Source organism: Natrix helvetica, assembly GCF_964273705.1.
Source record: "Natrix helvetica genome assembly, chromosome: 3".
Taxonomy (NCBI): Eukaryota; Metazoa; Chordata; class Lepidosauria; order Squamata; family Natricidae; genus Natrix; species Natrix helvetica.
This window is the reverse complement of record NC_138549.1, coordinates 119,553,777-119,571,553: the sequence shown is the minus strand read 5'-3', so window position 1 is coordinate 119,571,553 and position 17,777 is coordinate 119,553,777. Positions and strand designations below refer to the sequence as shown.

At 39.8% G+C, this 17,777-nt stretch overlaps 1 protein-coding gene across 2 annotated transcripts in view; it reads left to right on the top strand.

Moving 5' to 3' along the window:
* CFAP57 (cilia and flagella associated protein 57) overlaps window positions 1–17,777 on the top strand; it is a 38,054-nt gene that overhangs the window by 15,816 nt on the left and 4,461 nt on the right. For both annotated transcript variants that reach the window (XM_081947452.1, XM_081947453.1), the window contains exons 9-21: window positions 2,852–3,064; window positions 3,468–3,641; window positions 8,096–8,257; window positions 9,646–9,801; window positions 9,933–10,026; window positions 10,713–10,903; window positions 11,649–11,822; window positions 12,779–12,937; window positions 13,257–13,400; window positions 14,405–14,521; window positions 15,390–15,524; window positions 15,933–16,076; window positions 17,023–17,155. In XM_081947452.1, coding sequence (XP_081803578.1) covers window positions 2,852–3,064; window positions 3,468–3,641; window positions 8,096–8,257; window positions 9,646–9,801; window positions 9,933–10,026; window positions 10,713–10,903; window positions 11,649–11,822; window positions 12,779–12,937; window positions 13,257–13,400; window positions 14,405–14,521; window positions 15,390–15,524; window positions 15,933–16,076; window positions 17,023–17,155 — 1,996 coding nt within the window. The remainder of the gene's footprint in view (window positions 1–2,851; window positions 3,065–3,467; window positions 3,642–8,095; window positions 8,258–9,645; window positions 9,802–9,932; window positions 10,027–10,712; window positions 10,904–11,648; window positions 11,823–12,778; window positions 12,938–13,256; window positions 13,401–14,404; window positions 14,522–15,389; window positions 15,525–15,932; window positions 16,077–17,022; window positions 17,156–17,777) is intronic.

Genomic DNA, 17,777 nt, shown 5'->3' with positions numbered 1-17,777 from the left:
TGCAAATACCTTTCCTGGCCCCAACGAGTGCAATAAGTGTTGTACTACAGGCACAGGATATGCGCTCTGTTGTAGCGCGACATTAATTGTGCATTTATAGTCCGCGCAGATGCGGACTGATCCGTCTGGTTTGACTGGGGTCACGATGGGCGTTTCCCAGCGCGCGTGATCTACCGGCTCAAGGATTCCTTGCTCCACTAACTTATCTATCTCTTTGTCTATTTTAGGGCGGAGTGCAAAAGGCACTCGTCTCGGTTTAAGTCGGATTGGCGCCACTTTAGGGTCTAAATTGAATGATATTGGTTTACCCACATACTTACCAAGACCGGGGGTGAACACATCCTCGAATTCCTTAAAAATCTGTTCAGCGCTGCTGTTTCTTACGGCGTTGATTCCGGTGACTTCTAACCCCAGGGCTTCAAACCAATCAAGCCCCAGAAGGTTCTGCAATGGCGCGCTGGCGATGGTCACAGGCAGCTGGGCTTTGATGTCCTTGAAACGGATGTGGAATGTGCCTTGGCCCACGATGGGGACTTGGTTCCCCTGGTAGTCTCGTAGCAGGACGTCTGGAGCGTGTAGTTGGCTCTTTCTGAGGCTAGGGATAGCCTGTTTCATGGATGCCCATGAAATGATCGTCAGGGTCGATCCTGTGTCGACTTCTAGCTCGCAGGGTGAGCCCTCCAAGAGGACTGTGACTCTCAGCCTTTTGGGCCGCTTAGGGCGGACTTGATGTATTGTGGTGAGATACGTTCGCAACTCCTCTCTCTGGGTCAACTCTATCTCATCGTCTACATCCTGAAAATACTCTCGTTGAGCGTCTTGATAGAACGCTCGTTCAGCTCTTTGTGTGTATTCTCTCTGGGGATACGCTCGCTCAACTCCTTGTGAGTAATCTCTCTGGGGATACGCTCGTTCAGCTCTTTGGAAATGTTCTCTCTGGGTAAACACTTGTGGATTTCTCTCTGGGCGCCCTTTTTGATTTCGCCAAGCCCCTGGGTTGGGCTTCTGTTGGCGGTACATGGGTGGCTGCCGTGAGGCAGGGACTCCGCTCCGGCACACTCGTGCGATGTGCCCAAGTTTGTTGCAATGCGAACAAACAACGTTCCTGAACCTACAAGTAGACCTGGGGTGATTCCCTCCGCAACTTGCGCAGGGCGGCAAACGGGGTCCGGGTCTCCCCCCAGGCCTCAAGTGACTGCTCTGCATCAGGTGACTGTCCTCGAACTCGGGATTCTCGTAGTCAGGGCTTGCGTCCTCGTAGTGCACTCTGGTTTGCCTTGGTGCTGGCTGGTTTATGTTGGCCCCTCGTTGTATGGTTACTGATGATTTCTCCGCTGATTCTGACGCTCTTGCTTCGTTTAACGCTGTCTGTAGGGTTAAATTCGGGTTTGCCAACAGCTTCTTTTGCAGCGAAATGTCTCTTAACCCACAGATGAGTTGCTCTAAGATGTGTTCTTCCAGATCCCTGTATTCGCAGTGAGCTGCTGCTTTTCGTAGGGCTGCAACATATTGATTAATGGATTCTCCCGCCTTCTGAGTCCTCATGTTGAATTCTTTGCGGCAGACATGGCGGGAAGGTTTTGGCGCGTAGTGAGTTTGCAGAGTCTGTTGCAACGTTGTCCACGATACTGCTTGTATTGGAGTAGGCGCGGTGAGGTCTCTGGCCGTGTTGAAGACTTCTTTTCCGCAGTAGCCGAGGAAGATGTTTTTCTTCCTCGCATCGGTGATCCCCGTGTATTCGTTCGCTTCGAGGAAACACTCGAAACGAATCATGAAGGCTTCCCATTCGTCGTTCGCTGGGTCGAAAGGAGCGGGGGGAGCATGCATCGCCATCTTCTCTGTTTGAATTTGCCGCGCTGCGGTGATCTGAGATGGCTGTCGGAATTGCTGCCGAATTCCTGGGCTGGATCAAATCCGGAGATTCTGGAGGTAGCGTTCTTCGTCCTATCTGTCTCTCGATCCCATCCTCGTCGCCAATGTTAGATCTGGGCAACGAGAGACAGACTGCGGACACGAAGTGACTTAACAGCTCTTTATTAGTAGTAGTAGTGATCCAGCTTGTTTGGTAGTCGGAGGGTTCCCCTTTTATAGGGATTGGGCACGCCCCTCGACCAATCAGAGGGATACCTGTTTCCCGCTGTAGGAGCGGACCAGAGGGAAGACTTATCCCGATATATGTTAATATCTAACAGTATACAGGATAAATTTAGATATGAACATTGAGAAAAACATTATCAGGCCAAGCCAAATAACTTAATTAGAAATGCATGTAACTGTCAAATTAAACATGGATCATGTAGATTTCACTGAGAAGCAGTACTTTGTCATCATAAATAATAATTTATAGAATAATTGTGAAGCCTACAGCTCCCTAACTCTGGATGCGGATTACAGCAGATCCGAAGGCACAATGTGGCCTTCAAACATTTTCAGTGTAACCTCTCAGAGCCCTCAAAACGTGATGGCATATTGTAACGTTCAGTGTGACAAAAGGGGAAACAATTGAATGCATGACTGAAAAGTAATATTAGTTGCTTAATTGTAAATATATTTACACAGAAATCCAATTAATCAAGGTTTTTGTTTCCTATAGTGCTTTTTGTAGTACAGCCCTTGGCTTTTCACATAAAGGCAGACCGCCTTTTTCCTGATCTGCTATATTCCCATCAGGCTTTCTCATAAATAAGCTGTGAGGACAGGGGTTAAAAACTATGATTCCAGTCTAAAACCAGAACGAACAGAGGCATAAATAAATGGGAAGAATATAAAGCAGAACACTGCTTAAGAATAATGGCCTGAATATTGTACATTCTCATCCTTTTATCTTTCCCTTCCCCCATGCCATCTTCAGGTACGGTCAGTTGTGTGGAGCATGGATGATTATAAACTGGTATCCTGCGGCACAGATGGAGCAGTATATGAATGGAATCTCCAGAATGGCAAAAGAGAATCAGAGTGCATACTCAAGTCTTGCAGCTATAGTGGAGTAGCAATATCACCTGATGCAAAAGTCATCTTCGCTGTTGGTTCTGATCATTCTATCAAGGAGATTTGTGATTCTTCGGTGAGCCATTGCATACATACAGTACATAGTGGGGAATAGTGAAATTGCATCTCTTGAAGTTCGGGTCATGCTCTAAAATAACCTCGTATACTTAATTTTCTGTAGTTGAGACTATCCAGCGGTGCTAGTTTTCATGATTTTCTCTGTGGCAATCCAGTTATTAAATCACTTTTGGTACCCTAGATTCTTCCTCCTAAAGATCACTACTGGAGGTAGTGCAGTCTATTCACACAGATCGGGGGGGGGGGGAAGCAGGTACGAGGCTTTCACTGTGGTAGATATGGTTGGTATAAAGTGAATCCTGTTCTGAATAAATCTTCATGAATTACTACACATAGAAACACCTACAAATTACAATTACCAAAAGTTGTATTGCTGAGAAGGAATGCTATGTATGTTTCAGATACTGAGAGAAGTTCCCTCTTTTGACGTTACCTACACTTGCATTGTGATTGCTCATAATGGGCGGATGGTATTCACTGGAACGTCTGCTGGGACCATTCGGTCCATGAAATACCCATTACCTCTGCACAAGGAATTCAATGAGTATCAAGCTCATGCTGGTCCAGTCACCAAGGTAAAGTCTCTGTATTACTTTGACTGCATGAGCTTTCCTGAGATCCCCCCCCCCCCTTTAGCAACAGAAGGTAGTTTTCATATGGTTGGGGCTATACTTAAATATGTTTGCCTTTTTAGGAATTCCAACAGCTTGTTTTGCATTGGGTTTTCTTCTGCACTGGGATTTTTAAGGCGAGTTCAAAAAGTTCTTAAATCTCCTTAGAAAAATCAAAAGAAAATCAGCTGGGGTGCTCTAGGAGCTCCAGAAATGGAGCTAAGGTACTATAGCATCTAATAATGCAACTATGCATTATAAATATATTGCATATATTTCATTTGTGCTGATAAATAAATAAAGGGAGACTAATATAGATCTATTTCAAGCTATTTAGCTCTCATCACCTAACCATACCCTTACTGGGAATTGAACCTGGGCTGTATTACATATCAGGCAGATGTATTAGCCACTAAGCCACAGGCTCTCTTCTTTATCAGCTAAGGCAGGGAAATATGTATGTATTGTATCACAACCCCTGGTATGCCCAAATATGGGAGGGAGCATACTGCTTCCCTTTTCTGTCTTTTGGCTCACCCTAGGAGCCATCCAGGCAAAAAGCCATTTTTTAATGTTGCCTTTGTTACATTTGTGTTGCATTTGTGCTGATAAATAAATAAAGGGAGACTAGTATAGATCTATTTCAAGTTATTTAGCTCTCATCAGCTAGCTATACCCTTACTGGGAATTGAACCTGGGCTGTATTACATGTATGTATGACACAACACACACACACACACACACACACACACACACAGTACATCAATGTATCATATCAATACATTTAATGGCATTACACCAAAGATTTCTGTAGTAATGAGGAGGAAAGTGTGCATATGAATCATAAATCTACAATTGGAATTATTACTACTAAGAGCGTGAGGGTGTAGTGGTTAGAATGCAGTACTGCAGGCTACTTCTGCTGACTGCTGGATGCCTGCAATTTGGCAGTTCAAGGTTGACTCAGCCTTCCATCCTTCCGAGGTCGGTAAAATGAGGACCCAGGGCTATAAACCACTATGAAGTGGTATATAAGCCTAAGTGCTATTGCTATTGCTACTCTCCATACTGATCTCATTTATCTGGAGATTGCAAGAAAGAAACTTCAGTATTTTAGCAGACCACATTAATAGGTTTAAGCATCAATATATGCAATATAAATATCATGAACCTGTTTGTCTTATTTGTAAAACTGAAGTATTGATTTGATTTGTATTCCACTTTTCTGCTTAGGTGTTATTGTACCTAATTAAATAGGCAAGAAGAGGAAAGGAGACGTGTTCAGAAACTGTTCATGAGAAGTGATAGAAATTAGAGTAGACACTGGATGAGGGTCTATGAGAGTGAGGAAAAAATCCTAATTAATATGAAATACATTTTAAGAAAGGGAAGAAGTTTGTGCTGTGCCTATTGAGGAATGAGAGAAAATGCCAGTGTAATGAATATTGCTTAGATAGTAAAGGAAGAGCCTAAGTGTAGGTTGTTTATATTTTTTAGAAAGTGCAAAAACTTTGATAAAATAATAAGAAAACTCGAGTTTTATTTTGTGAGAATAAATATCTATCCTGTGCTTTCTTCATTATCATATTAGTGCCTATGCATTTATAATGCAACTCATGTCCACATTATGCATCTAGACTAATGGTCTTTTTCTTGGGGATTAGGAAATGATAATAGGATTAGAACACTCTGTATGAATCCAGATGTCAGTGATTACAATGATAACAATGTGGTGTTATTATTTTATTTCTGAGAAAGTCAAAATTAAACATGAATAATACATCTGGTAGAATGTACCTTTTAAACTAGAATGTACACATGGCACCGCAGACTTCCAGACTGAGTCAGCAGCAGTTATGTCTGGTGAATATTGTATATATTTTAAAAACAGACCTAACTGACAATTTCAATTTATTTGATTTGTTAGCCGTTCCCTCTCCACAAGGGACTCGGGGCGGCGTACAATAAAAAAGCACATATATATATATACATATACACATACACATACACGAAGGAGGTAACAATCATTGAATACATAAAATAATAATAATAAAATTAGCAATTAAAATACCCCAGTTTAAAATTACGGATTTAAAAAGACTGTCAGGAGGAATAAGATGGAACTATGGTTGAGCCAGGCCGGATAATTGAAAAAGGTGGGTCTTGAGTTTTGAACGGAAGGAGCGGAGATCGGAGGTAATCCTAATGTCGAGGGGGAGGTCATTCCAAAGGGCTGGGCCCATCACAGAGAAGGCCCTACTCCTGGGTGTCGCCCTCTGACACTGTTTAGTGGACGGCACCCGGAGAAGTCCCTCTCTGTGCAAGCAGATTGGTCGTAGGGTTGTATGGGATGCGATCCCGCAGGTAGCTAGCTCCTGTGCCATGGAGTGCTTTGAAGATGGTAATCAAAACCTTGAAACGCACCCGATAGACCACAGGAAGCCAATGCAGCTCGCGCAGGAGAGGTGTTACATGGGAGTATCTAGTACTCCCCATAATCACCCGCGCGGCCGCATTCTGGACCAACTGTAGTCTTCGAGGGCATCTCAAGGGAAGCCCCATGTAGAGAGCATTGCAGTAGTCTAGGCGAGACGTCACCAGCGCATGGGTGACTGTGCGTAAGGCATCCCGGTCCAATAGGGGGCGCAATTGGCGCACCAGGCGGACCTGGTGGAATGCCCCACGGCTGTTACATGGTCATCCATGGACAGCCGGGCATCCAGGAGGACGCCCAAATTGCGCGCCCGCTCCATGGGGGCCAGTTGCTCGCCCCCGATGGCCAGAGATGGAAGCAACTGGTTGAACCGGGGGGCCGGAAGCCACAGCCACTCCGTCTTGGAGGGGTTGAGTTTGAGTCTGTTGTCATCCATCCAGACCCGTACGGCTTCCAAACACCGGGACATCATTTCGACGTCCTCGTTGGGGTGGTTCGGGGTGGAAATGTACAGCTGGGTATCATCAGCGTACAGATGATATCCCACCCCAAAACCACGAATGATCTCGCCCAGCGGCTTCATATATGTGTTGAACAGGAGAGGCGAGAGCACCGACCCCTGTGGCACCCCACAAGTGAGGGGGCTCAGGGTCGACCTCTGTTCCCCTGCCAACACACGTTGCGTCCGGCCGGAGAGGTAGGAGCCGAACCACCGTAAAACGGTGCCCCTAACCCCCAGCCCCTCCAGCCGGTGCAAAAGGATACCATGGTCGATGGTATCAAAAGCCGCTGAGAGATCTAATAGGACCAGGATAGAGGAACAGCCCCTATCTCTGGCCCTCCAGAGATCATCAACCAACGCGACCAAGGCCATCTCCGTGCTGTGCCCGGGTCGGAAGCCGGACTGGCGCGGGTCTAGATAATCATTTTCCTCCAGGTGACGTGGGAACTGTTGGGCCACCACACTCTCTACAACCTTCGCTAAAAAGGGAAGGTTGGAGACAGGACGATAATTGGCTAGCTCCGTTGGGTCCAGGGAAGGCTTCTTGAGTAAGGGTCTCACAACCCCCTCTTTCAAGGCGGCCGGAAGAGACCCCTCGCCCAACGAAGCATTCACTAGTCCCAGGAGCCAGTCGTGTGTAACCTCCCAGGATGCCAGTACAAGCCAGGAGGGACACGGGTCCAATAAACATGTGGTAGGTCGCAGACGTCCATGTAACCCGTCCAAATTCTCGATGGCAACCGAGTCAAACTCCTCCCAGAGTGGACTCTCAAGACTCGCCTCGGGCGTCTCCCCTAGCCCACTGAAAGGGACCCATTCCCTCCGGATTTGAGTGATTTTATCCTGCAGATATTTCCCAAATTCCTCTGCCCTGCCCTGTAGAGGGGCTTCCCGCGGCCTCTGTGACAGAAGGGAGCGGGTCACCCGGAACAGGGCGGCAGGGCGGTTATCTGCGGACGCAATAAGAGCGGCACAATGTCGACGTTTGGCCGCTCTTAATGCCACAAGGTATGACCTTAAGTAGGTTCGTACCTGTGCTCGGTCAAGTTCGGAGCGGGAGGATCTCCAACGACTCTCTAGGCGTCTCTTGTGGCGTTTCATCACCCTTAGCTCCTCGGTAAACCAAGGGGCCAGGGTGGTTCGTCGCCGCAGGAGAGGCCGCAAAGGCGCCACCCGGTCTAGGGCCCCGGCTTAAGCTTTCTTTACATCCAGAATCTCATTATATAAAAGATGCACAATACTCTAGAGGTGCTAGAAGATATTCAGTGATGATTCCTATTTTATGTACATACTTGCAATGGAAAAGCCATTCAGAGGTAAGAAAAGAAACAAGTAGAAAACCACCTTTCATTATCATTTTTCATAGAAGTCCTTATGAGTCCAACAATGACATATTTACTATTGCTGCTTTTCCTTTTCGTCACTCACTCTTTAATAGTGCTGTCTCACAGTTAAGGAAGCTTCTTCTTTTAACTTCTACAGATATCCATAACATCTGATGATCAGTTTTTGTTAACAGCTGCAGAAGATGGATGTATAATTATCTGGAAAGTATATGACAAAGAAGGACGGGGATTGAAAAGGGAGAGAGAGATACCATATTCTGATGAAGTGTTGATTACTAGAACAGACATGGAAGAGAAGGTCAGTATAACTGCAAGGTATTGGTTTGAGAATCATTTCTATATGAATTTCAAATTGAAAAGTTTAGATCATCATAAATCTGAGAATCAATAAATGTTAGTCAATAAGTAGCCCTCTGAACCATAGCACAGATATACCCTGTTTCCCTGAAAATAAGACCTCCCAGGATAATAAGCCCAATCGGGCTTTTGAGCTCATGCGCTAAAATAAGCCCTCCTCTGAAAATATTGAAACACCGCATCAGCCATGAGGTGACCATGCTCACGGCCTCCTGCACCTCAAAAATAATAAGACCTCCCCGAAAATCAAAAGAAAATAAAACCCTGTCTTATTTTCTGGGAAACATGGCAGCAGAAATTAAAATGGAGTCTACAGTGTAAGATTTAGACATTGATGACCTAAAGCTTAGCTCCTAACCCATATTGCTCCATGTTTTTAGGGAATGTTTTAGATATTAGAGAAAACCCACGTTTATTTTTGCCTATGTATGTGCAATTGCAAAAAACATATGATATCTTGATTCATAGTTTTTCAGGAACCCATAAAAACTGTATGTATACATGTAACTTGATAGATCACGCTCATATTAATCTGGAAACATGTATACCAATTTCAGTGGGACCTCTAAAGATTGTACTGTTAATCCATATATTAACAGCAAGTTGCAATGCACCATAGCAACAGGAGAGCAATGTGATAATGATGAGCCATCAGGTTGGTATCAACTCTGAATAACCACATAGATTTTCTTCAGGAGGCTCTGTCCCCAATCTGGTCTTTTATATTTACAAACGGTGTTGCAGCCAACACCATTCTAATAGAGTCCATCCACATTGCTATTTGTCATTCTTTTCTCCTTTTTCTTTCCACCTTTCCCAGTACTATAGACTTCTCTAAAACTTAGTTCTTTGCATGTGCCCACACTAGGATAATCTGAGCTTGATCATCTGTGCCTCAAGTGAGAATTCTGGGTTGATTGCTTTGATAATAGACTCCATGGTATTTTTAAATGTCTTCTCCAACACCAGAGGTCAAAAGTGTGAATCCTATTTTTAGCCTGCTTTTCAAAATCTGATTTCCATCAAGTGTTACAGGAAAAATCACTACCTACATTTTAACCTTTGTTAAATACATCCTGGCACCTAAATGTTTTATCCAAAGCCTTCATGACTACCTTAACGTGCTAGTTTGTGACTTATTTCTGGACTGCTAGTTTCTTTACCATTCAGAGTAACAATATACGGGTAGGATCACACTATTAATATAGGAAACCAGTTATACTTATGATAGATAACATGTGGAATAATTACTTTAATCTCCATGTATAAATTTAAATATTTACATATTGATTTCTTTTAAAAACAATTTTACAATTTCTTATCCTGCAGACTCAGGTCATGCTAGAACTAAAAACACGGGTAGAGGAACTAAAGATGGAAAATGAATATCAGCTTCGTCTCAAGGATATGAATTATAGTGAAAAAATAAAGGAATTAACTGAGAAATTCATCCAGGAAATGGAATCATTGAAAACTAAAAACCAGGTGTGGCTCAAATATCAAGTGCATCTCTCTGTGTATTATTGCATTACTCTCTTTCCAATCATGCAGATAGTTAAATAAATTAAAAGTTGTTAATAAATTGCAGATGAAAATGTTATCTGTCTATATTTCAGGTTCTGCAAACAGAAAAAGAAAAGCAGGAAATACAACACCAGGATCAACTATCAGAATTAATAGAGAAACAGTCAAGAGAGGTGCAAGATTTAGGTTAGGATAATCTGATATAACTGAACGAAAGTTTCAGTCTTTATAACAAAAGATAACAATTGTATGTATAGGTAACACATGCACATCCTTTGGGTTTAAACTTTCTCATGCCAAACAAGTAATTGGAGTTGATTTTATTTTTTCATTTATTTTTATAACTTTTTTGGTTTTCCTGATAATGAAGGGGATCACTGATAGATTTTTCAAGAATATTTTCAAAGCATCTATTCCTGAAAATCACTCACATTTATTTTGTCCTTCTTCCCTGCCCTAATTGTTAAGATTTATGCCGTTTCTGTAATAATCATTTAGCTTGAAGCACCTAAACATTTACCAAAGAATCCTTTAATGTATCATTCTTGTCTTCATTTTCTGCACAGGGAATGGATTGAAAGAGATTTCCACTTTTATTTATGATCTTGTCTTGAAAGAAAGACAAAACCGAATAGGAAAGTTTTATGTAGTCCTAAAGTTGCCAAAAATAGCGTTCAAAGCTAATGGTGATTTAGAAATAGTGCAAAATGTATGAATATGGACTTCACAAAGACAGGTTCTAAAAGATACATGATACATTACTAAAAATGCCCCTTCATTACTAATTTGTAGACAAGAAAGGGCAGGACATTCTTTACCACTTTATAGTGCTATTTTTAAACCACATTTTAAAAAATTGCTCTGGTGTTTAGAATCTGGCAATAACCAAAAGCTGCTACTGGAATATGAAAAGTACCAAGAACTGCAAATGAAATCCCAAAGAATGCAGGAAGAGTATGAGAAACAACTTCATGAAATGGAAGAGAACAAAAGCCAAGCGCTTGAGGAACTGACAGAATATTATGAGGCAAAGCTGCTTGAGAAAGGAACTTTACTGGAAGAGGTATAACCTTTTTTTTGCTTTTTAAAGCAGAATTGAAGCAAGTACAACACACATTTCAATGTCCTGTATTCTTAGCTAATTTTGGCAGAAGTTTGTATGACTTCATTCTTGAATTATTTTGAGAATAAGAGAAAGGCAGTAAGCATACAAAACATAGAAATACTTAAAGTCATTACCAAATAACTTCATTATTTTATTTATGTACTATGGAGTGTATGCTATAGAAACTCTCCAATTAGGTTCTGATTTATACCACTTTGCCTTTATAAATATTCCTTTATTAAAACTAATGGCTTGTAAGTATTCCAGCTCCTGAGAAGGTATATTAACCAGCAAATTCCATAACTTACAATGCTAATTTAAATTTTTTCAGTTGTGTTTCCAATCACATACCTAGGAAAAAAAAGTCTTCACAAGCATTGGCTGAGCCACATTAAAGGAGTGTTCAGTTTTACACTTACTAAAATTAATACTGAACTGCCACGCCATTCAATATTTCCATGTCTAATGACTGCCAAGGACTGCAATTGAGCTCTATATCAGATGGCACTAGCAAATTAGGTCTTCAGTCCCATAACATCTTACTGCTGCTTTGGCATCCCCAGAATACTGTAGCCTACATTTTTCAGGATCTTGCCTTTTCTAGGCCACTCTTGAGACCTCATTTGTTTCCACAAGCTGTTATGCCTAGATTCTTTCCTCCCGTCACTTACTTTTACTTTTATTTTTCTAATTCGCCTAACAGGCTCAAGATGATGCTAGACAGCAACTTAGGGAATTTGAGGAAACTAAGAAGCAGATTGAAGAAGACGAGGATAGAGAAATTCAGGATATAAAAATTAAATATGAGAGGCGGCTTCGAGAAGAAAGGGAATCCAATCTGCGATTAAAGGGGGAAACAGGAATCATGAGAAAGAAGGTGTTTTCTGTTTTTTGTGCTTTTTTAAGCATTGTGTATGTGTGTATTTAAAATCAATAGCAAGCAAACTGTTTTCTCTGCTAACTTGGCAAACAAGATATTAGCATACCACATGAATAAATTATTTAATACTAAATAAAAATATTTAAAACAACACCATAACTTTTAAAAGCCAAGCACCTGTTAAAATATTTATAATAAAAACTTACGGAAAGAAGTGTCAGCAAAAATCACAGTAACAGTTATTAGGCTGATTACTACCCATCTCTTATCTTAAATCTAAATTTTGTAGCTCTCATTCAGCCAGGTTGATACATTCACTGAGAAAGTAAAATGAAAATTAGACCTGGGAACGTCTATTATTATATATTATTATATAATAGTCTTCTATTATATATTAGACTTTTACAAACCATTAAGATAAACAAGAATCATGCTGTTCTCCAGAATTTAAATCTCTTGGGAGATTTTCTATCAGGAAAAATCTACAGTAGAATATAGACCTTTACGTTATCTCCATCTCTAGAAAAATATTTGCAGATAAATCAGTGTGTCCCAAACTCTTTCCTAAAGTTAGACTCAAATGGGAATGCCAAGTTAGCATATCAGAAAGATCCATGTTAAATCTGTGTTTACTATCAAAAGAATCTGAATTTATTTGTCTTATTTTTTCTTCATAGGCTTTTCAAAAAATATGTCAATTTATATTTTAAAGTAATTATTTCCATAAGAAATGTTTAAATTTCAGGTTCTTATGTGGACACCAAAAGTAGGTTGACAATGTTTTTGAGTACAGTATGATTTTTAGTGCAATAGCTTTTTAAAAGGATATGAAGATGTCCCGTTTGCTATAATTTTAATTGATTATTGCAAATGATTATTTTATTGCTGTTACAGTACTGCAGGAAACACTCTCATTGTTTTCAGCTTGAAAGATAACACTTTTTCTTCAACAGTTTAATAGTCTCCAAAAGGAGATTGAGGAGCGATGCAGTGATATTGAGGCAATGAAGTTGGAGCAGCAAAAGCTGCAAGGGATTATTAAGGCTTTAGAGAAGGACATTATGGGGCTGAAGAGAGAGATTCAAGAAAGAGATGAGACCATCCAAGATAAAGTAAGTTGACTGAGTAGTTTTATCTGAGCTGCTTTCACATCCCAAACTCTTTTTACGATGCTGATCCTCACATAAAATCCTCAGTAGTCCTCATACAGAATTAGTCCTCAAATTGAAGAAAAGTTTTGTTCAGGATCAACTCATCCCATTCTAAGGGGTGTTTAAGTTCTTTATAGTTTCTCTAATATTTCTGATTTCGTACCACCTTTCTCCTACAATGTCCTTGTTCAAATCACAAAGGAGTGCTTTTACTGATGAAAATCTGAAATGTCCTTACTGCTTCTTAACTACTCCCCGCCCCCTGCTTTGCCTGCATTAGGAAAAACGAATTTATGATCTAAAAAAGAAAAACCAGGAACTGGAGAAATTCAAATTTGTATTAGATTACAAAATTAAGGAGCTGAAGAAACAAATAGAGCCACGTGAGAATGATATCAAAGCCATGAAGGAACAGATCCAGGAGGTGAGAAACAAACAATGCAATCCACCTACTGCTCTTTTAGACAAGAATTTCCATGCCTTTAAAAAAAAAAACACTATTCCAGGATGGTTCATTCCCCCCACCCCCCATTTCTATCTTCTTTCCACAAAATATGTTATGAAGAAGGAAGGGAAAAGCCAAAAATCGAAAGCATCATTTTACTACCCCCAATACTACTTATTCTTATTGACCCAAAGATTCAAGATGTGTAAAAACAAATACAGTTTTGTTGTTCAGTTTTTGAATTAAAAGATTTTTATTTTTCACATACCTTTAATTAACTCAAAGAATAGCTGGTTAAATCAGATTTGATGTACTGAGGCAGGACTCCTATGGCTTAAGTAATGGTTCCAATCCCATCTTGGTACCCTGGTTCCCCGAAAATAAGCCTTCCCTGGATAATAAGCCCAATCGGGCTTTTGAGCACATGCACTAAAATAAGCCCTCCCCTGAAAATATTGCAGCCGCCATGAGGTGACCACGCTCTCCGCCTCCTGCACCTCAAAAATAATAAGACCTCCCCCAAAATAAGGCCAAGCACTTATTTCAGGGGGGGGGGGTCAAAAGAAAATACAACCCTGTCTTATTTTCGGGGAAACACGGTACTTTTCTTATATTTTTTGTTCAGATCAGTGTCATTGTCTTATCCAATTAGACTCCCTCTCTCTCTTTCTCTCTCACACACACATACACTTTCAGATAAAATGTTACTGTATTTAGGAATGTTCAAAGTCAATAAGGAAATAAAGAAATGTTTAGAAGAAAATGGCAACCCATTCAATCATTTAATGTTATTTATAAATTGTCCATGGGCTCTGTGTTCGTCTGTGTGTGTATATATGCACAGTGTATATTAATATAGATATAGGATGCTATTGCCCAATAGCTTTTGATTAGTAGTATTAAGGGATCCCTGTCTGAAAGCACCCCATATCAGGTAACAGACTTTGTGTAATATTTTATTGCTTCTCATGTCATCTCTTCAGATGGAGGGAGAACTGGAACATTTCCATAAACAGAATACACAATTGGAACTTAACATAGCTGAACTGCGCCTAAAGCTGAGAACTACAGATCGTGAGATGCACAAAGAGATTCAGAAAGTGAGTATATTAAGAGCGAAGAAAGTGTTTATTGAATCACACCAAGGACTGCAAATGATGGCAATTCAAGAATTGCTTTCTGAAAATTACAGATAATATGAAATTAACTGTAGGAGAGGTGGATCTGAGATATCATCTACATGTGTCTACAATACTACGAACATATCACTATTAAATCTTAGCATTATAAGATTGCAGAATTACTTACTATTTGGGTGTTTCTTTGTCCTAAATTTATCATTTTCAATAAGTACATCATTTATTTTATTCTATTGTGTGAGGAAGCACTTTAGGTAGCAAAATAGCCTTCAGATTTTTTAAAAGAATGTACAAATTATCAGTACAGGCCATTATTATTCTTTGTTTGAATACTATACAAAGAGTGAATGAATTTTGGAATTTCCTTCTTTCTTTAGTTCTGTTATAGTTGCATTTTTTTTCTAATGAGTATGAAGTAATGTTGAATCAATAATATGAGCAATTGAATAGGTGACTATATATGCACCTTTGCATGAAGAACAATTATCACAATTTAAAAACAGCTAGCTCCCAAATTTTCATATTTTGTCCATATTATTCTTTTCATAAACACTGTTTGCATATTTATTCATCATTTACTAATTATCAAGTCATCTGGAATGAATTTTTAAATGATGGAAGCTATTTGAATTGGTCCAAGGATTAATCAATTCAAAGTGATATGCTGAAATATTTATTTGGTGATCTACCATGTTTCTTTTGACTGCGTGCCATTTGATTGATATGAATTTTACAAAAAACATATATGCCTTTATTTGGGTCACAAAAAGAAAATGTATCAAAGGGAGCAGCATTCTGCATATTGCCTTGAATATTTCTTTGGCTGCAGGAACGAGATATGGAAGCGCTTGTCAAGAGATTTAAAACAGATATTCACAACTGCATAGGCCTCATCCAGGAGCCTAAGAAACTAAAGGAATCCATTAGAGATATCTATGACAAGTATGTACAGAAGGCAGATAGGGTGAGTAAGGATGTACATCAATATAAATCTGGTCCAATTTACTCATCTTAATAGGTTAGTATATTTTTAAAATCTGTTTTTTTTTTTAAAACAACATGCATAGAGATATTTTACTGCATTTGGTTTTTCCTCAATATACTGACAGAGAAGCTGTATGCAATTTCTCCTGATGTATTATTTACATAAGTTTCTTGACTGATATTATTTTAATGCTTACATTTTTGATATACATTATTTTATTGTCATATACGTTTCCCCAAAGGAAGCCAAAATTGCACTAGGTATGAAGTTTAGCAGACCTGCTGTTCAGTTATGTACAGAATGATCTCTTTTACATCCCTAATCATTTGAGAGTCACACCCCCATTTATAGTTGGACACAAGCTTGTTCGAGCTCTTGTTTCTTCAGGTGGAAATCGTTGGGGTTGATTCAGATTTGCATCAAGAGTATACACGGCAGCGAGAGCATCTTGAACACAACCTAGCAACATTGAAAAAGAAAGTGGTAAAAGAAAGCGAGATCCATCGTGCAGATTATGTGCGCATTATGCAGGTACAAACTCAAATTTAAAAAGTGGAGGGCAGGGGCTTTTTTTTTCAACTGAGGGAAATTTCAATGGGTTCTGTGTACAAACTCAAAACAGAGATTAATTATTTTCAAACCCAGAAGATATATTTGAGCCTCATGACGATATCCAAATATATTAATATGAAAAGTAACTGGGAAGGGAGGAAGAAGAATATATTGAAATTTGATTGCATAAAATTATATTTCCTATAGGCTGGCAGAAGTGAAGATCACAGGGTTATGGAGCTATACTCCATTGTATATCAGATTTAAGGCTTGGTATTTTGCATATACTTTAGCTATGTTTTTATGGATTGTTGTAAGCCACCGTAGAACCATCATATGAGTTAGATGGCCAGTAAGTAAGTAAGTGAAGATCATGTTTGTTAAGTAAGTAAGCTCCCCATTAGGAGAGCGAATGTGCAGAGAAGCGTAATGAGAGTGGTATAGCAGAACACGCACAAACCAGCATACAGAGACACCGGATAGTATAAATAATAATAGTTTACTATGTGGAAATATAGAGGTATTCAGAATTCAATGTAAAGTCCAAGTCATACACGATTCAGTCAGTCAGTTATCAATGTTCTCAGTTAAGGAATGATCCTTCGAACACAGTCCAGTATCATATAATCAATTTAGCACACAAAGTAGCTAACACTAGCAAAAACACAGTACCTCACGATACGTCTAACAGGCAGTATTCACCAATCAGCACCTAAAGAACAGAGAGCTAACAGTCATTCTGGCTCCATCTTATGGCTGCTTGAGGTAACAACAACCAATCACATTACAGCAGTACTTAAAGCTACAGTACTATCATCATGGTTTATATATTGCTAACCCAACTGTTAACTTACATTCCTAACAATGTTGACTATACTAGTCAAGAACTGTAGCCGTTTAAACTGTGTTGTTCTTGAACCTATAGGAAAATGTAAGTCTTATTAAGGAAATCAATGATTTGCGGAGAGAATTGAAGGTCACTCGCATACAAGTCCATGACCTTGAGTCAACTCTGAGCCTGCTTAGGAAGCACAAGAAATCAATAGCACAACCCTCAGGTGATTCCTTTTTTTTTAAACTATCACTTCCTTCTACTTTTTCACAACACGTAATATTCTATTTTTTACTTGCTGCTTTTCACTAGGGGCTCTGAGGCATGAAATAGGCAATGAGAACGACTTTGGTGTAGTGGTGGTGAAGGTGCTGGTCTAAAAACCTGGAGACTGAGTTCTAGTCCCACCTTAGGCATGAAAGTCAGTTGAGTGACTTGGGGCCAGTCACTATAAGCCCAACACCTCAGAGGGTTGTTATTGTGGAGAAAATCGGAGGAGGAAGATTTGGTATATCTGCTGCAAAATCTAATCCAATTTTAAAAAATGCATCTTTGTACTGGATTGTCATTCATTAATGCTATCAATTGGGTATTTTTGAATTGCTGAAAGAAAAATTAGTTTAAATCTCCAATGTAAATCTCCTGGCATTATTTTACTGTAACAATTTTATGTAGATAGGACTCAGCTTAAATATAAACACATTAATTTCATTGTATTTTGTGATTAAATATATATGAGCATTCTAACCACCAAGAGGAGTGGTTTCAAAGTTGTATGTGGAACCATCCTGCTTCATCTGGGTATATTGTGGGTAACACATTTTAGAGAGGAACGGGGCTTTGATTAC